The 27,474-nt window shown below is 39.5% G+C and overlaps 2 protein-coding genes across 4 annotated transcripts; both read left to right on the forward strand.

Annotated features, from left to right (window-relative positions):
- The first annotated feature begins 888 nt into the window (after positions 1–888).
- On the forward strand, positions 889–7,171 carry LOC103423303 (CDPK-related kinase 7-like). Its single transcript, XM_070809424.1, has 12 exons — positions 889–1,133; positions 1,258–1,851; positions 2,624–2,751; positions 3,753–3,794; positions 3,916–4,024; positions 4,523–4,601; positions 4,688–4,984; positions 5,428–5,540; positions 6,040–6,147; positions 6,228–6,290; positions 6,407–6,574; positions 6,665–7,171. Exons 2-12 carry the CDS (start codon positions 1,363–1,365, stop codon positions 6,800–6,802), a joined length of 1,734 nt encoding a protein of 577 aa, XP_070665525.1. The 5' UTR covers positions 889–1,133; positions 1,258–1,362; the 3' UTR covers positions 6,803–7,171.
- Positions 7,172–13,430: 6,259 nt separating this feature from the next.
- LOC103449895 (uncharacterized) lies at positions 13,431–25,832 on the forward strand. Of its 3 annotated transcripts, XM_029090699.2 has the most exons (8): positions 13,456–13,755; positions 13,958–14,318; positions 15,002–15,521; positions 21,580–21,672; positions 21,965–22,198; positions 23,358–23,460; positions 24,428–24,657; positions 25,360–25,832. In XM_029090699.2, the coding sequence occupies exons 3-8, from the start codon at positions 15,196–15,198 to the stop codon at positions 25,580–25,582; spliced, it is 1,209 nt and encodes a 402-aa protein (XP_028946532.1). In that variant the 5' UTR covers positions 13,456–13,755; positions 13,958–14,318; positions 15,002–15,195; the 3' UTR covers positions 25,583–25,832. The 3 variants fall into 3 exon arrangements, with proteins under 3 accessions (XP_028946531.1, XP_028946533.1, XP_028946532.1); XM_029090698.2 differs by lacking the exon at positions 13,958–14,318 and having other exon boundaries at positions 13,431–13,755; XM_029090700.2 differs by lacking the exons at positions 13,958–14,318; positions 21,580–21,672 and having other exon boundaries at positions 13,437–13,755.
- The last annotated feature ends 1,642 nt before the right edge of the window (positions 25,833–27,474 follow it).

Here is a 27,474-nt window from a genome sequence, read left to right on the forward strand (position 1 = left end):
TTTTTTTAACAAAAATAATAAAAGTTGGGTTGTTGGTGGTTCAAAAACCATATTTGAAGGCAGATTCAAATTTGACATATTTTTGTCCATGTCAACTTAGTCTTCTTTTCTATGTCAGCTTTGATATCTCGGTTGGAATAAATGGTACATCATTTGTTACTGTTATATGTCGATATGACATTTTTAACATCTCGTCTCAAACACAAAGAACACCACTTAATCTCACCCCACTTTGATCTCTCTCTCTCTCTCACTCACCTACCAAAAAAACAAATGAGGATCCCAAGAATTCTCAAATCGTGTCTGTTTATTGTACATCGTGTGATCAGAAATTATTTTAAATATTTTTATTTAAAATTAAATATATATAGTATCTAACAAAAATTAATCGTACGATGTATAATGAACAAACACGATTTGAGGATCCAGAGAGAGATCCCAATCCAAAAAAACCTCTCCATTCAAGGGCGAGCAAAAGCCGGTCAAAGCTCAAATACACACACGTAAACTCAAATTCACAACGTCTAGGCATACAAGGCAACATATCCATCTTCGTTTCGAGGAATCGAAAACGACAGGCTGGAAGAATCCAAACCCAAACCCCACTTCCCTCCATAATTATCATTCATTATTATTATTAGACACCAGGGAGAGATGCTGAGAGGAAAAAAAAAAAAAAGGGAATAAAACAAAAAAGAAACGAAAAGAAAGAATACAAAGAAGAATTCACTGTAAACAGAGTAATAACAGCAACTTCCTTCCCACCAGAAGCACTTAAACCGTCGACGTAGCGTCTTTTTTCAATAACATAGCATAATCAAACTATCCACGTTACAGTGAACTGATTTCATGTAAGTTACTTAAACGGGATGAAAGTTCTATAGCTACGTACACATAGAAACCATTATCAGAAAAGCTTGCATAAAGCATAAAAAAGGAGGCATTGGGTCTTCTTTTTTCCTTTTCTTTTCTTGCTGCCTCAAGTAGGCATCTTTTTTCCGCCACTTTTTTTCCCTCTCATCTCATTCCTTCCTTCTTCTTGCAATTTTTTTTACTGGGTTTTCTCTCCCTTTGCTTTTGCTTGCCACCATCACTTCCCTCCCCTCCTCACCTATAATTTCCTTCTCCTTCAGGTGAGTTGTTTGATCCTTCACCTCTCTGTCAGTCATTATTTTTATCATCACAAAAAAAGTTGCATTGCTTTTGTTTTAAGTTTCTCAGATTGATCTTCTTGTTTGGGCATCTCCCTTTTGCTAGATCTTCTTGCTTGGGCACCTCTCTTTTGCTCTGCAAAATTCCTTGGAAATTTGACATCCTTTCTGGGTTTTTCTTGACCAATTCAGTTCTGGGATTGAATAATCCATGGGACTGTGTCATGGAAAACCCACAGAAAACCCACAACTCCAATCTCAAGACCCCACAATTCCGAGCGAAAACGAGGCATATGGAGCACCCAATTCCCAGTCCTCAAAATCCTCAAACTTCCCATTTTACAGCCCAAGTCCATTGCCAAGTCTGTTCAAGAACTCTCCTGCCAACTCCAGCGTCAGCTCCACGCCTCTGCGCATATTCAAGCGGCCTTTCCCGCCTCCGTCTCCGGCGAAGCACATTCGGGCATTGCTTGCTCGGAGGCACGGCTCTATGAAGCCCAATGAGGCCTCAATCCCTGAAGGGAGTGAGTGTGAGGTTGCCTTAGACAAGAGTTTCGGGTTTTCGAAACAGTTCGTAAGCCATTATGAGCTTGGTGACGAGGTGGGGCGCGGGCATTTCGGGTATACTTGCTCTGCCAAGGCCAAGAAGGGAAGCTTGAAGGGCCAGGATGTGGCTGTCAAGGTTATTCCAAAGTCAAAGGTCTGAATTTCATGTCTTATGTCTTTTGTTGTTGAACAACTTCGTTTCTGTTTTCGGTTATTGTTTCAAATGCAGTTTCGTAATTGAATTGTCTTAGTTCTGAACTTCTGATAGAAGTTTGATTGTATTGCTTCTGTCCAATATATAAATATATGACCTTAATTTCCTATTGTTAATGTTCTTAGGCCATACCTCCTAATCCTATATTACAAATTTAGCGAACTCTGTCGCTATCTTTAGCATCTCCGGGCGCTGATTAACTTTTGACTGTGTTGAATTGTTCTGGAAATATCGGAAGGTTATTGAGGATGAAAAGGTTCATTAGATTTTACTTTCAAGAGGATATTGTACACTCTACCTTTGCGTGTTTTCTACTAGTTAGTCCTTTGGCTATGATATAGAATATATCATGTCAGTAAGGTCCTAAAGGAAGTTTTGTTTTGTGTTGAATGCCTGTATTCTTCCTCTCCATGAGTGGCTGGTTGTAGATGGTATTTTTAACTTTATATGAAGGTGATAAGCATACGTGTGTGATCAGTGCTCAATCTTAGTGAAGCCAGTGCAGCTTTGCACTATTATATTGTTCGGCTTGATGTAAAGGAAAGTAGCAAACATGATATAAATAATGACATTTTATCTCAATGCGGAAAAAATTTTCATAAATTTCTCTGGTGCTTTCATTATGTTCTTACAATGTAAGGATCCTAAGAGGACACATTTCATTCCACATCATTAGACTGCGAACAGCCTCTAATGAAGGATGTTTCTGCAGATGACCACGGCAATTGGCATAGAGGATGTAAGAAGAGAAGTGAAGATCCTAAGAGCTCTAACACATAAGAACCTAGTGCAGTTCTATGAGGCCTATGAAGATGATGACAACGTTTATGTAGTGATGGAGTAAGTTGTGATTGCTATAACTTTCTGATTGTGCATTTAAACTACATTTCACGTTATGCATGTGGCTTATGTTATTCTCTATGTTTTTTGTTTTATAAACTCACTGGCTTAAGATTGTGATTCGGTTACCTGAATATCTCCTTTTTTGCTGCATCCATACTTGCTTCCAAAGTTGTCTGTTGAACATGTGACAACTTGCATCCATATGAACTCCAATAAAACAGCTTGGACTTAGCTTTAACGTGTCTTTGTTGACACCAAAAACATTGGATTTAGTTGTTATATAATCAGGGTGCATTGAAGCCTAACTTTAATATGGACATGACTGAGATATCTGTCTGATCAATCTAGATATGCTCTCTAAGAACATCAATGTTTTAAAAGGCAAAGCCAACACATTTCATGGATAGCCTCGAGGCATGAGGCGATAGCCTCACGGTACCTAAAATTACTATAATACTTAATATAATAATATTATATTATACAATACTTCGTAAAACAATCAAGCAAGCATGCCAAGCATCAAATATTTGACTATTATAATTATTTCTCTAATTCACATCATAAAGTCATAATAAACTAATAGAAACTAATTTAGAAACATAAAATTAGCATGAATTTTATAAAAACCCTGCCCAAAACGACGTCGTTTTGGGTTTGGGCTGTTTTTATTTTTCAAAAAAAAAAAAAAGAAAAATCAAACGCCCAGGTCGCCTAGGCATTTAGGCTAGTCTATAGCCCAGTTTTCTTCAGAGCCCCACCCAAGAAACTTCCTAGGCGAGTCTTAAAACTAATTTTTTTTAAAACACTGAAAACATAGAGATGGGTCTGCAGGATAAATTCATTACTTGGTCAAATTTGAATCTATGAGGTGATTCATTTTTCGTTTTTGGCTGGATATCATATACTGTTACAGTAAAGTATCATATATGTAAATATGGAATTTGATGCTACAATTTAGGCTAAAGATTTCAGAGCTTACTCAATGTCATTTGTTCCAGGCTGTGCAAAGGAGGTGAACTGTTGGATAGTATACTTTCAAGGTACCTGCTCTTATAGGTTTTTTATTTTGTGCCACAAGAAAGAACACAATTCTTACTCTTGGGAAGTCACTAGCCTGTTCTGTATCTTTCAAACTCGCTGAATTTTCATTCTCTTCTCTAGGGGTGGAAAATATTCTGAAGATGATGCAAGGGAGGTTATGGTTCAGATTTTAAGTGTAACTGCCTACTGTCATCTCCAAGGCGTGGTTCACCGGGACCTCAAGCCAGAGGTAGTTCGTTCATTAAAGATATATTTAGCAGTTCATTCATTCTACCTTATTCAGGCAGCTGCATATACTTAAATTAATTTAAAAAGTAATTAGTAATTAAAAGTGTTGGTAGTAATAACTTTTCCTGTTTTAATCTTGCATTTGAATGTCACCAATCACTGTTGGCTCATTGAAAAATATCTAGAATTCCGAAACATCTATAGCTTGACTGTTATTAACGCGATTTAGAGACATCTCACATCCCGCATCACTGACAACTCTGGAAGCCATATGATTCTTTTCTAACTGCATCCATTCCTTTAATACGATTTAGTTCATATGCTGGTTAGGCTTCCTCCTTTTTCAGATATATGCACACACGTGTACTGATTGTTGAACTATCCTTTCTGCTCTGAAAAATAATGTGATAGATAAACAGTTATTATTTGGCTATATTTGTCCTCATTTTATGCCCTATTCTCTATTTTCTTGACCTGATTTGATATTTTTCTGCTCCAGAATTTCCTTTTTACTTCAAGCGATGAGAAGTCCCCATTGAAGGCCATTGATTTCGGACTCTCAGACTATGTAAAACCAGGTTGGGACTGAGGACTACTGCCTAGCATATATCTTACTCTAGTTAATTTTGAAGGCCGTTGGGCTCTAATACTTAAGTTTCTGCAGATGAGAGGTTGAATGATATTGTAGGAAGTGCATACTACGTCGCTCCTGAAGTTCTACATAGGTCATATGGGACAGAAGCAGACATGTGGAGTATCGGTGTAATTGCTTATATCCTTTTGTGTGGAAGCCGACCTTTTTGGTCACGGACCGAGTCTGGCATCTTTCGAGCTGTACTAAAGGCTGATCCGAGCTTTGATGAAGCTCCTTGGCCTTCTTTATCGTCTGATGCAATAGATTTTGTAAAGAGACTCCTGAACAAGGACTACCGTAAGAGATTAACCGCAGCTCAAGCTCTATGTAAGTCACCAAGTTATTACTACGGCCCTTCTTTACCGCTAACTGTAGGATTATGTTAAAAATGGGTACTTTTGATGACGACTTGGTTTTATCCATTATTCCTCCACCTTGTGTCATTCCTTTGCGAAACACTTTCTGAAATGACAACTCTGGCCTTTTTTCTTTATAAAAGGGTTCTCTCCCTTTGAAGTTCAAATGGAGGGCACCAGTCGCTGATCATAAAGGTGACATGCTTTCGGCTCCTCCTGAATGCGAGAACCCTTGAGATTCTTGGACTCTGTAGATTGCAACTGTTCATCTCCATTTGAATGTTAAATGGAGAAGAGCCAGATCTTCTTACTGTCTATCTATTCCAAGGGCGGTGTGATGGGTGTCATATTCTTTGTGATAAATTCATATTTTGGTTGGAAATTTGGATGCTGACAACCAACTTTTGTTTTCAGGTCATCCATGGTTAGCCAATTATCACGAGGTCAAGATACCGATGGATATGATAGTGTACAAACTTGTTAATGCTTACATATGCTCATCTACTTTGCGAAAATCAGCATTAGGGGTATGCAGTAATAAGTTTATTCATCTTTTTCTCTTTTATATGTGTGTCTTGGACTTGACTGAAATTGAAATGTCTCATATATTGCAATTAATTTGTGATACAACTAGTGAGTATTGACACCTTAATATGTTCTATTTTCTTTTTCTACCCTCTTCCTTTTCATCATTTTCGTTTCATGAATACTATTTGAGTGTCTCTCATGGTGTCTCTTAGGTTTGGCAGTTGCTCTTGCACTTTTTTCTTGATTTGAACCCCTATTCTATTCTAGGTTTTGAATTAGTCTAAACAGTCAAGTGTGACAACCAAAACATTATACCGGTTGTCAGGGCTGACTTGAAAAGAGAAAGTGAGGAACAACTAAAAGAAAAATCAAATCTCTGAGAATTGGTTTTTTGAAATAATTGCTTCATATCTATCTCAACTTATGTCATTAGTGTAAATATCTGACACTTCTCAAAGCAATGACAAATGGAATGAATAAGTTTTTCTATTGTGACAGACTCTTGCAAAGACATTAAGTGTAGTGCAGCTGGCTTATCTCCGGAACCAATTTACATTGTTAGGGCCAAACAAAAGTGGATTCATCACTATGCAGAACTTCAAGATGGTTAGCACTTTTTCTTTACTTGGCTTTCTATTATTTAATCATCTCTGAAGTCATTTCAAGTAACATTGGTATGTCAGCAGGGTGTAACAAGGAACTCCACTGATGCCATGAAGGATTCGCGGGTTCTAGATTACGTCAACATGGTAACGTTGCTAAGTGTGCATATTCTTTAGTTTCTCTTTAATCAAAACTATGCCTCCCCAGTCAAGTAAAATAATAATTGTAGCTAAGTGTGCAGTCGTATATGTGTTTCATGCAGATCAGTTCTATTCGGTATAGAAAGCTGGATTTCGAAGAATTTTGTGCATCTGCCATAAGTGTGCATCAGCTGGAAGGGATGGAGAGCTGGGAGGAACATGCAAGGCGAGCATACGAGCTGTTTGAGAAGGATGGAAATAGACCAATAATGATAGAGGAAGTTGCTTCGGTATATGCTCTCTCCCAGTCAATTAAATAATAAAATATAAAAACCATCTTCGTGCTAACTGAATTCTCCCTACAAATTGAACTGTATCAGGAATTGGGACTTAGCCCATCAGTACCAGTTCATGTTGTTCTCCAGGACTGGATAAGACACTCTGATGGAAAGCTCAGTTTTCTGGGGTTTGTTAGACTACTACATGGAGTTTCTTCGCGCTCATTTCAGAAGGCTTAAACTAGAACCGGTCTACATGCAGTTTTGATTCCTCCATCCTTACTCCCGATGACCTCGAATGTCCCTAGGGGACAAAATGTGTACTTAATTCGAGAGGTTCATTTTATGAGGGTCTGCAGCACATACTCATGTCATTTGTTCTTCTTTTCTTTTCCCATCCGCGGCCTTTTGTTTCCTTGATTCTCATCTCCATGATTGGTGCCGTTGAAGCTTAGAGGAGGGTTGTACAAGTGAGAGACGGTAGATCACAGAATGTGTGTAGGATTACCCTTACAGATTACAAAGCTGTCCTGTTGTAAACTGAAGTGAGTTTTGTGGTCTTTGTCAATTTAGTTTTGTTAATAAAATCTTCCTGTGATCTTGTTCAAATTATTTTGTCAAATAATTTCTCCAAAATGTGGGATTTCCCTTTGGAAGAAATAAATGCATGACTATTGTTATACCCACCCCTACATTTTTATTTATATTTCTATATTCCTCCCTGAAACATGTTTAGGTCTATCACTTTAGTCTTTAATCTCATTTAATCCTAGCCTTTGATCTAAATTCCTCATTTATCCTAAACTGCCAAATGGCAGCTCCCTAGCTCTCTTCTCTTTTCTCTCTTCTCGAGCCCTCCCTCTCAGACGTCTCTCTCTCTCTCCCCTAACCTTTGCAACTCACCCTCACTCTCTCTAACTAACCGAGAACCACCACCCACAACCAGCATTCCCCTTTAAATAATCTAGCCCCAAATTACCATTTTCTGCATCCTTGTGACTTGAGGATCACAATGACACCCTTGCATGTGTGATAGGTTGCTGGGAAAGGACTGAACTGAAGAACCCAGGAACTCTAAGTTCCTTTTCGAACTCAGGTATAGCTCCATTCCTCATGGACTTGATTGATTCTGTGTTCTGTGGTGTGGTTTGGTGAAATTAGAATTCGAATGAAGGGTTTTTAACCCCTGCCATCCTCTGTGCATGCATGTCCGGTTCCGACGATGAACTTCGGCGTTCTTCCCCGAACACCATGCAGGACATCAAGCCAGTTCAGGCCACCCACGGGCCTTAGCCCGTATTTGGACTGGCCCAGCTTTCTCTTTTTTGGTTATTTGGCATGCAGGTAGTGCCTTGCATGGGTCGAGTGTGTGGGTTGAGTGTATGTGCGGTGTGTGTGTGTTATGCCGTGCATGTGTGTAGGCGTGTGTGTGTACTGTGTGTGCATATGTGAGTGCATGTGTGACTGCATGTGTGCATGTGTGCATGTGTGTTGTGCATGTTGGAAATATGCCCTGAAAGTCAATCTTTGGAAGAAACCTTTCAGGACAAATGAATTGATGTATGGATGATTCTTATACATCAAATGACAAAGACACGAATTAGGACTATCTCAATAAACGATATATGTCCTAAATAGTATATCCATGGACAGTGGATCGATTGAAGAAGTAATCTAATGATGTTAGACTACAGAGACCTTCTTCACATAACCAAATGTCCAAAAAGGTTCCTGGTCGTTGGATTGTCGGAGGGATACTGACAATGCGTAGACCGGTACATACTGTGTCTGCTTCAATTGGAAGGATGGAAAGTCTCATCCCATTTGTGTTGTGACACTAAGACAAGTATGTAGGTGCTCATTAGGGGAATGAGTTCACTGAACACAATCGAACGAGAGTACTTGCATGGAGGTCTACTCACATGTCAAGCAAGTAACTCTAATGGTTGGAAAGATGTAAGTAATCCTTAGACCTAAGGCATCGTCGTTGTCTTGTGGTTAAGTACTTAATCTTTGATTATGTCAAAGTCTCCCCATTCGAGGGTGTCCACGGCATAATTGGGGTTAAGCCACTTAGTCATGAAGGCAAGTGTATGCGCAACAAGGAATCTCTAATCCTCGATAAGAGAGGAAGAATACTCTAAGATATGATTCGGGAATCTTCGGCCGAAGTATCGAGCGTAATAAAGGAAAGCATTCCTATACGACTCAATTGAATCATATAAGAAGGAATAATCACATTAGGGGTTTGACATTATATATCCATACCCTAATGATGTGATTGAGAGTATTGTATTAGAGAATGATCGAATTACATTGTAATTCCAACTGAATAGGTTCTCCGAATAAACTTCTACATTAGCTTGGGTAGCTATGACATATGGTTAGATGTCACTCATAGCTTGTGAGTTCTTCTAGATGATTAAATGTAGTCATCAAAGAAGAAAGGTGAATTGAAATGAAGTTTCAATTCACTAAGTGATTGAATTAAATTGGATTGGTGCCAATCACCTCACTGCCTTGCTAATTAGAACCTAAAAGATTGTTCACCAATACACTATTGTAGTGAATAACTAATGGATGATGGAAATAATTAATTGGATTAATTAATTGTTGTGATTAATTTAGAAAGTCTAAAGAAATCATAAAAGCGATAAAGATCGTTTTGGGCTTAAGAAACGTTCGGGTTTAATTGGGCCCATTGGGCCTAAACCCATTGGGCTTTTATTCAAGCATTGGATGACTTGAAATAATAAAAGCCCAAAGCCCAAACAAACAACAAAGAGGCCGGCCACTTTAAGGTGGAAAGGGTGAGATATTTAGTCAAGTGTTGACTAAGTTTTCTTTTGTCTATATAAGGAACTTTATAAGATATTGTTCATTAGGGTTTTTGTGTGGTTAAAACAACAAAGAGGCAAAAGAATATCTCTCTAAAATCACTACAAAGGCCGGCCACCAAAGAGGGTGATTTAGCTAACAATCTTTCACCCTTTTGGTTATTCCTTCATCCTTCTCACTACACTAGTGGGTGAGGATCTTTAGAGGTTTCCTACTTTGGGAACTTGAAGAAAACCTAGGAGCACTCATTGTAACAAAGTAGAGGAGGCAAGGAAGGAAGCTAGGCTCAAGGAGTTCAAGGAACAAAGGGCTTGGAGGTGGTCCATCCTTGGTCTCAAGTCTAGATCAAGAGGTATAAGACTAAACCTTCACTTTGTTCTTTTTCTCTAAAATTTTATTTGATGCATTATATAAACCTATGAACCTTGAAGGGGATTTGCATGACTATAGCTTTGATAATATGTTATAAATGCTTCCGCTGCTTTCGTATATCAAAATTGTTTTGGATATGCATGATAGTCATTTAGAAATCCCATACATGAATCTCATAGTTTTCCCTTCAGTGCATGCATGTGTGTGTGTTGGCGCGTGTGTATGTATGTTGTGTGGGTTTGGGCTCAAGCCCAAACCACCCCCTTTGTTCCTAAACAATCCAAACCCAAAACCCAATAGGTCCTAACCCTATTTAACCTAAACCTAAACCCTAATCCGGATCCAAACCCAAGACCCATTTCCATTTCCTGGAATTCTATCGTTTGGGCATAATTTGATAAATTGTACATTTTTGTGCTTAGTGAAGTTGCTAGTGAGGATTTCCTTAATCCTTTTCCGCACAACTCGGCTGTTACGGAGTATCTGTGAGTGGACCCCTTCTAAAATTTGCATAATTTTATAGTTTATTTGCATAAATGAAATGCATGCTTTACGAGTTTATGAATTGATTTTATGTTAAGCATGTTTATTGAAATGTTGATTATCGTCTCGTTATTTTGTAAGGAATTAATTGTTGGCCTATATTGAGCTATATTTTAATATATCGTATTTTTTATAAAAACCATGATCTGGTAGGCTATCTGATGGATGACGATAGGATGCTAGAACATGTTTTCAAAACCCCTCTTTATAGTATAAACGATGGATGACTTTATACTATGAAGTGGTTATATTTAAGAGTCGTAATTATTTGTGCGTACCTAGTGGACACTATGCCTCCTAGGCGAGGATCTGGTGTTGGCAGTTAGGCCAGGAGAAATAATCCTTACCTACGGGCTGAGGGACACGGAGCAGGCATTGGGCCGGAAGTTGGTAATCTCTAGTTACAGGCGCAGAGACCACGGTGTTGGCATAGGGTCGAGAGTTATATTTATTCAGTGATCTTACTGGCAGCACACCGTGCTTACGAGACGATCTGTGAGACAATTAATATTTTGATTTCCGCGATGTCTTTTGAGATGTTTTTGGCATGCTAGGGTTTTCAGTAAACCTATCACTTATTATGCTAGTAGTTTTCTTTATATAAACTGTGAGGGTTAGTATCTTGATAACTGTTTTATTAGTATTGTATATATGAACTTGGTCCACTCACCTTTGTTTTGCGTCCCCATTTAGGTCTTAGAAACGAGGACTATGACACAACGTACGAGGCATTCCCCTACTAGTAGCAGTTTATCACTCACTTGTGTGATATCTTGTAATGATGTTTCCTTTTGTGATCTTGAATTAGAACGTATTATGTGCACTCTAGACATTTCCTTAAACTTTGTTTATTACCTTTAGATTCTAATGATTATTCATGCTTATTTTCTCATAATCATTACTCTTGTATTCAATAAATGACTTTCATCACCCTTGAGTGTTGCCCAACACGTGCCTATCCGGGTATTTAGAGAATATCGGGGTCGGGACGTGTCAACTATGCTTTTACCTTTTGCCTTTCTTGGCAAGTTGTTAGGAAATAAGTTAAAGGGCAATTATTGCTTTCACTTTTAAATAACATAAAAATAATAAATAAGAGCTCGTTATGAATTGCTTTTAAAAAGACTAATGGTGGAGTTGTGAATATATTCATGGGATGCCTTGGATATAAAATAATGGAACCTTGCATATGTTAAGCGTCGGGGGAAGGGCTTGAGTATACAATTGGAGGTGGGGGGAAGTGCCTATATAATAGAGTGGAATTTGAGAATTAAATTATGAAAAGGCTTTTTAGCCAAAATGGTCTCTGAGATTTGCATAACTCCTCACTTTGGCCCCTGAGATTTCAAATTAATGGAAGTGGTCCCTGAGATTGTCCACCATCCAACATTTTGTTCATTCCGTTAAAAACTCTGTTAAGTGTCCCGAAGCTCTTGGCCTGAAGTTTGGGCAATTTTCAAAGCTTATAACTCAATCGTTTCTTAACCAAATTCGACCCATAATATATCAAAATGAAGATAGGAAAGTGTAGAATAAGATTATATCTATTTGGAAGCCCAATGGTTGTCGTAGATGGTTGGAAAATAGCCTCAAAGTTGACTGGTCAGAGGGAAAACTAGAGTAAACTTTAAACGTTCATAACTTCTTCAATACTCAACGAAATCAAGTGATTCAAAAATGAAAATCATACTTCTCGATGAGACGAAGAGAATGGTACCTTTTTTCAATGGCTAACTCGTCGTGGTTTGTCCAAAAAATGACTCAAAAGTGGTTGTCTTGGTCTCAAGTTAAAGTCTCTTGCCTCCTTAAAGAACGAGGGATGCTATACCATATCACTGATGTCATAACAATTGTGTGATGTGCCATAAATCTCAACAGAAGGACACCAACAAGAATTGTAGTTGTTGTCAATATCAAATGATTGATTTACCATTGCTCTAGCTTAACTATACGACCGAGGTTGCTCTTCCCCAGCTGCCTATAAATAGGACCACATGCCCTCAAGCTCAATCTATACGATTATTCAAAGCTCAAGTGATTCTTTAATCAACCCAACTACTTTTCATCAACTCTCTTAGCTCTTCGACTACAAATCTAAGCTTTCTTGAAAGTGAACACTACCTACGATCTGTGAGATCTAAAACTTTTATAGCTTTGCCACCTCGTGGTATGATTCGGTTGACGAACATTCCTACCAACCCTGATCACCTCTTTACGACAATGTTTTCCCATTCATCCAATTTGACATCAATGATATCGATGGACTCCTCAAGCATTATTCTACCTTACACGATTCGAGTCTTGCTAAAGGTTACTACTTTCTTTAAGTTTTCAAGTTTATTTACTTTGCAGTTATTTAGACTAGCTTATCAACTTTTGAATCGCTTATGTAAGCGTTTGTAATCTTGATTTCATCATGAAATGATTATATTCAATTTCCAGTTTCTATTTCTTCTTTTATTTTCAATTCCAACTTAGGCAAACACTTATTTTGCATTAGATTTCAAGTCTTTGTTCCCTCATACATAAAAAGAGCTTAATTGAACCAGCGTCTCATTCGAAACACAATCATATGATTAAGAAGTTAGATCTACACGCAAACACAACATAATTCTAAACACACTATTGTTTGTTGGCAGTCTCCAACAGTGGCACACCTATTCTCTTTTTCTTCAAGCCATCTCTTGGCACTACGACTAAAAGCAACACTCGGAGCAAATACGTGTTGAATCCACTCATGCTCTATCTAAGTTTTGACACTAATAGACGGCAACAGTTGCGGTGATAGCAACGACAATGGTGACTGTGGTGGTGGTGCCAATATTAGGGTGCAGTGGTTGGGGTTGTAGAGGTTGCAATTATGGAAGGCATGGTGTAAATGATGGGGGTGGCGGTACATAATTGTGGTGCCAGTGGTGTAAGGTTGGTGGTGGCAACAACGGCGAAGAAGGTGGTGATGGCAACATCAATGGTGAGAGTATGGTAATGGCGGCAACAACGGTGGTGGTGGTGGTGAATGGTTGAGAGTTATATTGGTAGGATTTAAAATAAATAATGTGATTTTAATTACATAAATTGAAAAAATATTTATTAATCGTGATTTGCCCCCGTTATTATTTGGAAAAAAAAAAAAATTATCTCTAGATCTTTCTCCACAATGCTCCACCACCTGTTGGAAAGAAATTGCGTCTCCTCTCCTCCTACAGCTCGCTTCGCCTCCTTGAATCTTACTCTCTCAATCTCATCCTGGACGAAACTGAACCCAGCAAGCAATCCATTTTTCATCAATCGAGAAGAAGAGCAATCTCCAATTCTTCCACTCTCTCTCTCTCGCAGTCCCCCCAGAGTCTCAGTCTCAGTCTCACAGTTGGGGGAGCTCGGCAGACAATTCCAACTTCCAACCCAAAACTAATCTTGGTTTCCTTCCCAATTTACAAAAGGTATTATCCTTTCTTCTTCTTCTTCTTCCTATTTTCCTACAATTTCATAATTTAGAATACATGACTGCTTTTTCTATAGATGTATGGATACTAGATGGAGGTTAGGAAATTAGATTTTTCTTTTTCTTTTTCTGGTGGAGTGAAAGTAATGATTGGATCCACGTTTCTCTTTGAACAAATTTTCTTTTCTTTTCGGTTTTAGTTGACAGACAATTTTGCTCTTCCGCTACAAGATTTTGGATTCAAAACCTAAAAAACGCCAATCTAGTAGAACACCCGCAACTACAAGTTGATAAATATTGCTGTGCTATTCGGTTTTCGGTGTTGGCTGGCTTCCCCAAGTTGGTACATACATATTGCAGTGTGTCTGGCATCATCCTGAAACGAATGCTGTATTACGTGACTTGTCAATTTTGTTGAGAAAACGGAGTTTGCGTTTGTATTATGGAAATGGTCAAATTGGTATATCTGGAATTTCTCTTGTCCACTTATGGATGGATGCAGTCACACAAGTGCAGAGTAGACATCAACCTTCTGGTCGGCAAAGGTTCAGAGGAATTGAGGTGTGTATGAGCAATAGAGATTGATTTTAGGCCGAACGGGATATGGTGTTCCTTTTTCTTTTTTTGTACCCTTCGCTCTTCTTGGTATTAAATGGGGGAGAGCCCAAACGATGGAATGAAATGAAATGAGGGAGCACAAGTACGAGTACGACACTATATCAATGAATTGAAATGAATTATATACCATTCTCCTTAAGTTTATTTTTAATTTTTAAATTAGATTTTACCATTCTCTTTTGAAGTATAAATTCATCTCAGCCATTTAATTGCATTCACATTCAATACGTATCCTCACTATACATGCGCCTGGACTCCAAAATAATCATCCACACCTCTTTTCCTAGTCCATATGGTCGGTGTAGGAGCAAAACACGAAATGAAATGAATTATGATGAATTATGTACATACCAAATATCTCTCTCTCTCTCTCTCTCTCTCTCTCTCTCTCTCTCTTCCTTGCTGCTCTAGGATTATTGTACTTTGTGATAGGATAGACTAACGGCCAGGATATATCCTTTTTACAATTGCTGTGAGTACTCTATTTCATTTCATGTAGAGTTCTCGAAGGATGTGTTTACTTATTGCTCCACTCATGCTCTATCTCTCTCCAAATATTAAAAGGTTGTCAAAAACTTATGTCATTGCTGTGCTAGTTTGTGTGCTAATCCTCTTCCTCTGTGCAGGCTAGCAATTTCTGTTGTCCTTGGTTTTACCAAAGGAAGCTGATTACTGGTTATCTCTCAGTGAAGAGTTGTATAGCTTGGATTATATCTGCACGCAAGAGTCCGTATTCTTGAAAAACGAAGAAAGGTTATGTTTAGATTGGAGGTGTAGCCACCCCAACTAACTATCTTGGCTCCGCCATTGGTCAATTCCAATGGCATTTCCTAGAACCCAAAAGTCCAAACCAGGACCTAGTTCCCCAATCATATTCCTTGCCATCTGCATAGCTGCCATTGCACTCCTCTTCCTCTTTTCTTCTCTCATATCCACTAGTGGGTTCTATATATCCTCTCCAAAAATCCTAGAAAGCATGCCCAAAGACAAGTACAAGAGCCAAAACCACCAAAGTGGCCATGAGAAGTACCTCTACTGGGGTGACAGAATTGATTGCCCTGGAAAGCACTGCGAGTCTTGTGCAGGATTGGGCCACCAGGAGTCCAGCCTTAGGTGTGCTCTTGAAGAGGCCATGTTCCTTCAGAGGTACATTTTAAGGTTCTAAAATTATTGAGTTTCTTTTTGTTCTGGTTTGGGGTTTATGATGTGTTTGGTTGCTGGAAGATTTGTGGGAGACACTGAATTGTAGATCATATATGATATCATAAGAACCAGTTAAATGGGGAGAACTTCTAGGTTAGCATTTTAGATCTGGAAAGTTTGTGACCTTGTAGATCATATAGATTTTTTATTTTTTTGGAAGATTTAGCTGTTATTGATTTGTGCAGCAGGGAATTTTGGATTTATTTTTTATGAACTACATTGTTCTGTTACATCGAACTGGTTGATGTTGATGTTATGGTGGTCCTTGTAATATGTGATTAAGCATAATAATCACTAAACTAGTAGTTTCCATGAAATTTGAGGATCGGAGATCAAGAAATACCAAAGAGCGACCGTTTTCGTTACCTAGGATCTATCTTGCAAAAGAACGGAGAATTAGATGGAGATCTCAACCATAGAATACAAGCTGGATGGATGAAGTGGAAGAGTGCATCCGGCGTGTTGTGTGACCGCCGTATGCCACTGAAGCTCAAGGGAAAATTTTATAGGACGGCAATAAGGCCGGCGATGCTGTATGGCACAGAATGTTGGGCGGTGAAACATCAACACGTACACAAAATGGGTGTAGCGGAGATGAGGATGCTTCGTTGGATGTGTGGGCACACGAGAAAGGATAAGATTAGGAATGAGGATATCCGGGGTAAAGTAGGAGTAGCCGAAATTGAAGGAAAGATGAGAGAAAATCGGTTACGGTGGTTTGGACATGTGCAAAGAAGGCCTACTGACGCTCCGATTAGAAGATGCGACTATGGGACAGAGGTTCAGGGCCGAAGGGGTAGAGGAAGACCTAGGAAAACTTTGGAAAAGACTCTAAGAAAAGACTTAGAGTACTTGGATCTAACGAAGGACATGACACAGGATCGAGCACAATGGCGTTCTAAGATTCATATAGCCGATCCCACTCAGTGACTTGGATTTTCCAAGTCTCCAACCAAGAAGTTTTCCTCACTCGGGAAATTAAGGGAACACTACCCCAACCTACATGCTCCACTCAGAAAGCTTCAACATACAAGCGTCAACAAAAGAAAATTCAAAGAACTTAGCGAAGAAGGCTTTGGTGTATTTAACACAATACGTTGAAATGAAGGAAAACTTATTTATTGATATCCCCGATAAGCTACAAATATGTACATATACATGAGTCAAAATAAACACACAAGAGGGAGCCTTCACAAAGGTTGCTTAGGAGAAGTCTCAGCAGTCGGTAGAGCCCCAGAAAGAGAAGGCACCGGAGGGGGATCATTTGGAGCCTCAGTACTGGACAGAACCCTAGAAGGAGGAGGCATCAGAGGTTGATCATTTGGAGCTTCATTACGCGGTACAGCCCCAGAAGACGAAGGCAATAAATGCCTTTGGAACAAACCCACAAATCTCTGATGATCAAGTAAAACCTGACCATCAGTTTCCTTCATCTGGTCAAGCTTCCTCTTCATGTTTGTAGCATAGTCATGTGCGAGCCGGTGCAACTGTTTATTCTCATGCTTGAGACTCATCACTTCAGCCGCCAATGATTCAACTTGGCGGGTTCGAGCAAATAGGCGTTGGGCCATATTAGACACAGAACCTGCACACTGAACACTGAGAGCCAGCGAATCCTTAACAGCTAACTCATCAGACCGTTTGGAAAGTAGTCTGTTATCTTTGGGAGTGAGAAGGTTCCTGGCCACCACCGCAGCGGTCATATCATTCTTCATCACGGAATCCCCAACGGTAAGAGGACCAGTTGGGGAGACGAAGGATGGGCGCCATATGTTGTCTGGAGAAGGCGGGGCTGCCTCTTCAACAAGGTTCAAGTCAAAACGACGGTCGGAGGGGCCAGACATTTTCAAAGGTGTTGAAGAGAGAAGAGGTCGGACAAATCAAGATCTTAGAAGTGCAAGAATGAAGCTTCTACTGGTGGAGATTCAAGTGTGCTTTGGAACTTAATGCCAGCCTCTATAAAAATCTGCACTCGACGGAGCTTCAGAAATCAAAGAGGCGCCTGCTCAGAAATCGAAGAGGCGTTTGCTTTCTCAAAAGTTGGGCTGCTTAGAGATCACGAGGGTTGATCTCAGAAATCGAAGAGCCGTTTGCTTTCTCAAAAGTTGGGCTGCTCAAAGACCACGAAGGCCGATCTCAGAAATCGAAGAGGCGCTCGCTTTCTCAAAAGCTGGGCTCCCTAGAGACCACGAGGGCCGATCTCAGAAATCGAAGAGGCACCTACTTTTCCAGCCTTGTCAGCACCTGTCACACGCACACTCAGCTTTGCGGAAATTATGGGCATTCTGTCAAAGAATTCTGGGGAAGTAGAAAACACATGAATCTTACTGTTCAATCACCCACTTCCCACACGCAACAATAGCTCATGGGTACCACAGATAACTTTGCCAAAGTTCTCTGCCAAAGTTGAGCACGTGAAGCTTGCAGCTCCCACTACATCGCTCTGACCAAGAAGGGTAAAAGAATAGCAAAGAAACAGCACTAACAAAGTTTAGACCCATAAATTTTGAAGGTCTAGCTACCATATTATTACCCACAAGGGTAAAGGAACAGTACCACTGCTGGATAATTGGAAAGTCCATGTATGTCAACCTCTGTGCTTCGTGGCAAGGTAGACTAGCAAACATGCCCAACCTTTACTCACATTCGAGAAAACACTCCCAATAAGATTGCTTGCTCCAAAATCGAAGAGGCACCGTCCTCCGAATCTAAAGAGCCAGACTCCCAACATGACTACTTTCTTAAAAATCGAAGAGAGGGTAAAGGAACAGTACCATTGCTGGATAATTGGAAAGTCCCTGTGTGTCAACCTCTGTGCTTCGTGGCAAGGTAGACTAGCAAACATGCCCAACCTTTACTCACATTCGAGAAAACACTCCCAACAAGATTGCTTGCTCCAAAATCGAAGAGGCACCGCCCTCCGAATCTCGAGAGCCACTCTCCCAACATGATTACTTTCTCAAAAATCGAAGAGACACTGCTCCCCGAATCTCGAGAGCCAGACCCCCAGCATGATTGCTTTCTCAAAAATCGGTGAGGCACCGTTCTCCGAATCAATCGAAGAGGCGCTCGCTTTCTCAAAAGCTGGGCTGCTCAGAGACCACGAGGGCCGATCTCAGAAATCGAAGAGGCACCTACTTTTCTAGCCTTGTCAGCACCTGTAACACGCACACTCAGCTTTGCAGAAATTATGGGCATTCTGTCGAAGACTTCTGGTGAAGTAGAAAGCACATGAATCTTACTGTTCAATCACCCACTTCCCACACGCAACAATAACTCATGGGTACCACAGATCACTTTGCCAAAGTTCTCTGCCAAAGTTGAGCACGTGAAGCTTGCAGCTCCCACTACATCGCTCTGACCAAGAAAGGTAAAAGAATAGCAAAGAAACAGCACTAACAAAGTTTAGACACATAAATTTTGAAGGTCTAGCTACCATATTATTACCCACAAGGGTAAAGGAACAGTACCACTGCTGGATAATTGGAAAGTCCCTGTGTGTCAACCTCTGTGCTTCGTGGCAAGGTAGACTAGCAAACATGCCCAACCTTTACTCACATTCGAGAAAACAGTCCCAACAAGATTGCTTGCTCCAAAATCGAAGAGGCACCTTCCTCCGAATCTCGAGAGCCAGACTCCCAACATGACTACTTTCTCAAAATCGAAGAGAGGGTAAAGGAACAGTACCATTGCTGGATAATTGGAAAGTCCCTGTGTGTCAACCTTTGTGCTTCGTGGCAAGGTAGACTAGCAAACATGTCCAACCTTTACTCACATTCGAGACAACACTCCCAACAAGATTGCTTGCTCCAAAATCGAAGAGGCACCGCCTTCCGAATCTCGAGAGCCAGACTCCCAACATGATTACTTCCTCAAAAATCGAAGAGACACTGCTCTCCGAATCTCGAGAGTCAGACCCCCAGCATGATTGCTTTCTCAAAAATCGAAGAGGCATCGTTCTCCGAATCTCGAGAGCCAGATACCACAGACCACTTTTTCAAAGTGCTCTGACAGAGTTAAAACATGTGAAACTGGCAGCTCCCACTACCGTGCTATGACCAAGCAGGGTAAAGGAATAGCATTACTACTTGTTGTTAGGGAGACTCCTATATATGTCGACCTCCATCCCCAACGGACAGGCAGACCTGCAAAAATGCTCAACCCTTCATCATATCTGAGAGGGCACTCCCAACAAAGCCTTTCGAAATATTCAGCTTTCTTTCCCCCCGATAATACCTTTGCAAACAAGCTATACTAGAGCAAGAATATCTCATATCATCAGGGTTAAAAGCAAGAGTATCCCATATCATGCTTTTTCCCTGTTTTTTCTTTTGGCCTTGTTTTTACCTGCAAGACAAGGAGAAAGAGAGCAATCAGTCAGCACTTGGAATCAAGCTTCCAGCCAGGAACTGACTGCCTGGAACCCCTTACCTGATTACTTACCTGGCATTGCTCTCGAGTACTCATCTTCATCATCTTATGTTTCCAGGGAAGATTCCGCATCTGCTTGAGGAACAGATAGGGCAAGTGCGAAGGATACAAGGAAGCATGTGGAGACAAGCGTAACAGCACACGTGCCGATACATCCATTACTCTGTCAAAAGCAAAAGTATCCCATATCAGCAGGGTGGAACGTACTCTAGATTTGATGGACTTGTTTTGACCCTCAAATTCTTCAGTCGGCCTTATACTCTGGAGGAAACCAGAAAACCCTCCAGCTCAGTTCAAGAATAAGCCTGTGGAAAGTTACTTCTTCAAAAGCAAAAGTATCTCATATCATCTCTTCTCATCTTTCTTCTCTTTATCCTTCATGCTGCTGCAAGATGGGGAGAAGGTGAACAATCAGTCGGAGCTCTGATTGCTTACCTTGTCTGTCACCTCTTTCAGCAGACCCCCTAGCTCGGCGACTTGGGGGACTCCTACTACATGGTTTGTATCGCGCTTGACCAAGCCTGAAACTACAAGTAAGCTTCAAGTGAAATTGATACATTACCTTGTGCATCTCCACCAGTTAAAGATACCACCCCTGGATGGAGGAAGAGTACTTCCAGAGAAGATGCCACATCTACCTATGAGACAGATAAGGCAAGTCAAGACGACACCACACTCCGATACTTAGAAGTTTCGTGATTACGAGATCATTCTCCCACAATATTTCCTAATGTCATTTGTACTAAATCATTCACTCGTACTCACTAAAGGAGAGCTTGAACCTATGTACTTGTGTAAACCCTTCACAATTAATGAGAACTCTTCTATTCCGTGGACGTAGCCAATCTGGGTGAACCACGTACATCTTGTGTTTGCTTTCCTATCTCTATCCATTTATATACTTATCCACACTAATGACCGGAGCAATCTAGCGAAGATCACAAAAAGCGACCGTTTTCGTTACCTAGGATCTATCTTGCAAGAGAACGGAGAATTAAATGGAGATCTCAACCATAGAATACGAGCTGGATGGAAAGAGTGCATCTGGCGTGTTGTGTGACCGTCGTAGGCCACTGAAGCTCAAGGGAAAATTTTATAGGACGGCAATAAGGCCAGCGATGTTGTATGGCAGAGAATGTTGGGTGGTGAAGCATCAACACGTACACAAAATGGGTGTAGCGGAGATGAGGATGCTTCGTGGGATGTGTGGGCACACGAGAAAGGATAAGATTGGGAATGAGGATATCCGAGGTAAAGTAGGAGTAGCCGAAATTGTAGGAAAGATGAGAGAAAATCGGCTCTGGTGATTTGGACATGTGCAAAGAAGGCCGACTGACGCTCCGGTTCGAAGATGTGACTACGGGACAGAGGTTCAGGGCCGAAGGGGTAGAGGAAGACCTAGGAAAACTTTGGAAGAGACTCTAAGAAAAGACTTAGAGTACTTGGATCTAACGGAGGGCATGACACAAAACCGAGCGCAATGGCGTTCTAGGATTCATATAGCCGACCCCACTTAGTGGGAAAAGGCTTTGTTGTTGTTGTTGTGTATTAATTTACTTGTTGTTTGCAGAACTTTTGTAATGCCTTCGAGAATGTGTCTCAACCCAATGCACAACAAGAAAGCAATCCTTCATCACTCAAATGATGGAATTTCAGAAGAAAGGTAAGTTTGTACCTCTTAGTTGGGTTTCAAGAGAATGCCTTTTAACTGTGGAATAGTTTTACTGCTAAGAGAATGCCTTTTAACCGTGGAATAGTATTACTGCTACTTGTTGCAAAAAATATGCCATTTCCGTGCTTAAAGTTGGCAATTTTCTTACAAATAAAACATATTACATCTATAGGTGTGTAGGTTGAGATATGTACTTTACCTCAATATCCTTTTTGTATGTACTTATTTGGTTTATCAGAACGCATATAGCATACAATCTGAAGGGCTTCATTTCATTTGTTAGATGGGCAGCAAACTCTTGTTCCATGGACTCTTTGTATGATATGGATCTCATATCGGGCACTGTACCAGTAATTTTAGACAATTCAAAAAAGTGGTATCAGGTGGTGGAAACAAGTATGAAGTTGGAAGCTAGAGGAGCCGCTCATGTGGAAGGAGTTAATCGTGTTGATCTCAAAGAAAACAGTCGTTTCTCAAATCTTTTAATCATAAACAGAACTGCAAGCCCTCTCTCATGGTAAAATTTTATTTCATTTCCCTTTTTGTTAAAAGCTTTAGGTTGGCTTCTTCAGTGGTGATGAACCTCTACTTCTGTTGCAAGTGTGGGTGTCAGTCGACTTGTCGAGATAATAGTTGACAAACATATTTTGGGAAGAAAGATTAATTCTGGTATTGGTTTAAATTATAACTCCTAAATATAGGCTCTAGATCAATTTCAATTTTTGTAGATATATTCTCCACTTTGAATCATAATGGCCCAACTAAAGTTGTTAGGTTTGTGATACCCATAGCCTCATGTTACTAATTTTTTCAAAGGTGTGGCAAGGCAGTTTTGGTCCAGAAAGCGAGGCTTAAGCCTCTTGAGACATAAGTTATTTAGTTCAAATTTTTTTATGTAATATCAATAATTAAAAAGAGAGCGCTAAATAGAAAAGAGAACTAGAGAGAGAATGAATTCAGGAGATGCGACTTTAGGAGGCTGGTTTGTGTCTTTGGGAAGAAATCATGGTTATGAAAATTTGATTTGGGGCTGAGTTGTGGGGAAGAACAAGCTGTTGGGGAGTCTAAAGGGAATAAACAAAAACTGCAACAATTTTGCTGAAAACCAGCCTGCAGAATTTTGGTCTATAAGCATATAAATGAAACGGGTTGTTTCATAAAGTAACCTAGATGACTTAAGAACATGGTGTTATATAGCTTTAAAAACAGTACCACAAAGAAAACAAAAAAGGCATTGGATTCCTTGTCTTCTTTCCATGGGTTTTACGTCAGCTGCCGTTGCAGACTCTGGAAGTTGCAGTACCTTGCACCCTGCAATCTGCTATACATCCCAACGCCTGAGGCAATTTACTGATAACTTGTCTTGACCCCCGCCACAGAAACGGCATCCAAAACACTGGTTGTTACTTGATCCCTCTAGTTTTATTAAATATCTGAGTTCCTTGACTGAAAAACAACTGAGTTCCAATGCCAAGACGGGATTTGGGTTAATATGCAATTGAATATCGGTTTCACTTGGTTGAAAGTTTTGAAAGTCTCCATTCAGGTTGTTGGATGGAACTTACTGTATTTCTTTTAGTTAAAAAATAACCAAGATGTGTCTCTTTAGTTAAGTTTCATGAATATTAGAATATCAATTTTAGTTGTTTGAGGAATTCATAATGGCAGCCATATAGGTTTATGGAGTGCAAGGATCGAAAAAATAGTAGTGCTATAATTTTGCCTCACTCCTTTCTTCCCTCAATGGTGGCAAAGAAGCTAAGGAATGCAGCTGATGAGGTATGTATTATAATGGATCCAACCAAGTTTAAATTCCATATCTGACTATTGTTTAATGCTTCCATACAATTGCTCTCTCATCTGTTTGCTTATTGTATACGAGTCTAAGTTATATATATGTCATCTGTAAACATATCCCAGTAGCTTCCCAGTCACTATTATAACTAAAACTGGAGATGTTGTTGGCCAACCATCCCTCAAAGTTTCCGTTTCCAAAGTCTCCATATATTTGATTGCCTACTCAATTGTGGATTGATCTGCCTACTTTGTCGTTACCAACTTGGTCTGTGGAATTTTATCAGAACTTTATCTGGTCTCTTCATTATGACTCTTCTCCACTGACTGTCCGAGCTTCTTCTATATGGATGCTTTGGAACTTGGAATGGATTAATACAATTGAATTACATGTAAACAATAGTTAATTGTCTTGAATGAAAGTTTTTGTAACACTCAAAATCTTAACATATGCAACAACGAACGATTACGTAATAATTTTTTTTTTCCGGTTACATAATAATTCATAATAGTAAAAGGCTGATAACTGAACAAAATATCAGGATAATACAATTCATAGTTAAAAAAACATACAAGAATCATGGTAAATATGAATGGTATAGGGGGCATTTGATAATGACATACAAAGATGCCTGTGAGATCTGGGTGGGCTAAATAGCTGAAATGGGTCCAATGTCATGTTGAATTTTCATGTAACTCATATGACAAACACCTCGAGTAATTAGCTAGGACAGGATGTCTCGAAACCTCGGTTTGAATTTGAATTTTTCTTTTATGTTTGGAAATTTGTCACATGTAGCATATAATCAATTTGGGATAGGATTTTGACTTTTAAGAAAAAAGGTTATGCATTAATTATACTGCAGAATTACCCTAGGCCCGTCTATTTCCCCTTGAATTATTTCCCGTGCATGTCAGTGCTGTTACTGACTTTGACCAAATCATTCCACAGATTAAGGAACTCCTTGGTGATTATGATGCCATGCATGTTCGTCGTGGTGATATAATAAAGACCAGGAAGGACAGGTTTGGCGTCAACAGGACCCTGCATCCTCATGTGGACAGGGATACTCACCCCGAGTTTATTCTCCGCAGAATTGAAAAATGGGTCCCATCTGGACGAACTCTTTATATCGCTTCAAATGAAAGGACACCGGGTTTTTTTTCACTTCTCTCAGTCAGGTAAGTCCTCAGGCATGTTCAGGTTTTTTTCACCATCTACTTTAGAGATGAAAACCTGTGTTCATTGTGCTAAAACGAACTATTTATCATGCTAACGTGTTAAGGACAGCTCAGAGCTCGCTTGTGGTGTGTCAAACTTTCAGTTATTTGTTCTGGCTAGTTATGGTTTAACTTAATCCATTGGGTACTGCTGGGTTCGGTATGAAATCTAAGTACCATTGGCCGAAAATGTGTAGGATTCAGGTTTAGTAATTACAATGCATTTGGAAAGATCTTATGGATTAGCTAATACTGAAGTAGTCGAGCCAAAAGACATTTGTAATTATTTGATACTGGAGTTGTGAACATTCATGACAGAATGAATAATGTGTTTGATCTACGCATACACTATGACCTCTGAAGTCATCTAATGCTCGTTCTGTCTAATAAACTTCACGTTAATCTCCTGTTACTGTTCAATATTTGCAATGGAATCCTCAATTTTCATGTGCTTACTTTACTAGGAAGCTCAGAGAATTTATTTACTTATTATTAGTCTCAACTCTCCAGTGGGGTATACAGTTTCTATATGATTTGACTATTTTTCAGATTGTGCTATCATTAACTTGAAGGTCCTTTTGGCTCCGAAAGAATGTTCAAGGGGTTAAATTTGTCATACAAAGTTGTTGCTGACCTCGTTTCTGACCATGTAAATATATGCAGATACAAATTGGCGTATTCATCAAACTATAGCCACATCTTGGAGCCCGTGATTGAGAATAACTACCAGCTGTTCATGATTGAGAGGCTTATCATGACGGGTGCTAAAACGTTCATCAACACATTTAAAGAAGATGATACAGATCTCAGTCTTACTGATGACCGAAAGAAGAACACCAAGGTGTGGCAAATACCAGTTTATACCATGGATGAAGAGGGAACCTAGCATTTTAGCTCCGCAGAAAGGTTCCTAAAATTTTTGAACGCCCGTACAGTCGTACTGATACTCTAATGCACATAATAATACAAGCAGAGGCTCGCGTTTCATGCTACGAGAGCTTCCCAGTGAAAATTGAATTGTGGCATAAATTACAAGTTGCAGTTTTTCAAATATTTGTTTTAACTGGAAGGTTAATTTTTTATTTCTTATATACTTCGACCCAGTTTATTTGTATTTGATATGTTCCTGATCGAAATCTTAAACATGTAGTCCTGTTAAACTTTAGGCCCCGTCTGGTGGACAGGATGGGATGGATTATTTATTAAATTGGACTTGAAGTTCAGTCGATGTTTGGTGAGACCAATTGGAACATGGACTGAATTGGCTATGAATCTGAAATAAGGGAAAATATGATGGGTTATGTAACTTAATCATACGCGTGGGTTTTGTAACCCGTTCTTGCCAATCCAATCCTGCCCACCAAACGGGCCTTAAAGAGCCGTCTGATTAAGGAGTTCACCTAGACATGAAACACGTGATCAATACAAACCGGTCAATCCAAAGAATCTAGAGAATATTCCGGTTAAAAACCTGGATATAACTTTCGGGTAAAGAACAGTATCTCTTACACGATTCCGATACAAGATCTAATCCTGTACGTAATCACAGCCAGAAGTAAGTGCTTAATGCAAGCTCGGCTTCAGTTTTCACCGGAAAAATGAATGAAGGAACCTCCATAGTTTGGTAAGAGAGTTGCTCTCCTAAGTCCTGATATGCAAAATCTTTGATATAGATTTGAAATTAAGCCATATCAATTCGTCTGATATGGATTCAACGTGGTGGTCGACAATAAAGGGGTTGGACCGTCGAAATGTTAAATTTTAAACGTAAAATTTAAATTTGAAAGCTTATGTGGCATATTGATCTTTTTTTATATTTTGTTTTCCAATCGATATTTCAAATTTAAACTATTATTTATTACATTATTTACTTTTCATAGTTGTAATTAGTATTTTAAAACAAAAGATAAGTATACAAATTATGAAAAGCATTTATTAATTACTAAAAATATATTTAAAGCTACTGTCAAATTTGACAAGCAACTTCGTCTGCTACCTTTCCATCTCATGCCACATAAGAATTGGCATTTCGGTTGAAAAACATTAGTGATATCTTTTTTCACCGTTATTGCTGATGTGGACTTTTTCACATATCATTTGGAGATACTCTTAGGTGTTAAATTCATATTAGGTAGACCAAATCAGTTTTCTCGATCTTGTAGTTTCCGCTGAGGGAATTCGTGTGGACCCACATAAGAATTCTTAGTGATTGCATTGCTTTTTAATAAGTTGATGAATGTTCCGACGATGCTTATGAATCTAACGGATCAAGTATTCCACGCATTTTCCGACGGATTCAAAATTGTCCTATTGATAACATTCTTGTCTACTCCAACAACAAGGTCAAACTTACTAAACATCAACATCCAACTTTATACCAAATTCCACAAATGTCAACCTTGCTTAGATTACATACCTTTATTGGGAAACGTGAGCGTAGTAGAGGATATTCTTACCAAATCCAAGGTTGTGACGATTGGAAATCGAAAATCCCTCGAGTGTCATGAATTACGAAATACCATCGGTCTTGTCGATTTCTATCGACGGTTGTCAACGATTCTTCAACCATGATCTTATTCCCATTTTTGGCAAGAAAGTAAACCAGTTTTGTTTGAGATGATGAGTGTGAACGAAATTTCCGACAATTGAAGTGTTGTCTCACCCAATCATTATTTCTTTTTTCTTACACCTCTTGATGACATTGATCAACTTCGAATTTTATGGTGATGTTTTACTGAACGTGTAGCTGGGCACTAATGCAGCATGATCGAGTAACGC

The sequence above is a fragment of the Malus domestica genome, chromosome 12 (assembly GCF_042453785.1).
Source record: "Malus domestica chromosome 12, GDT2T_hap1".
NCBI classification, from domain to species: Eukaryota; Viridiplantae; Streptophyta; class Magnoliopsida; order Rosales; family Rosaceae; genus Malus; species Malus domestica.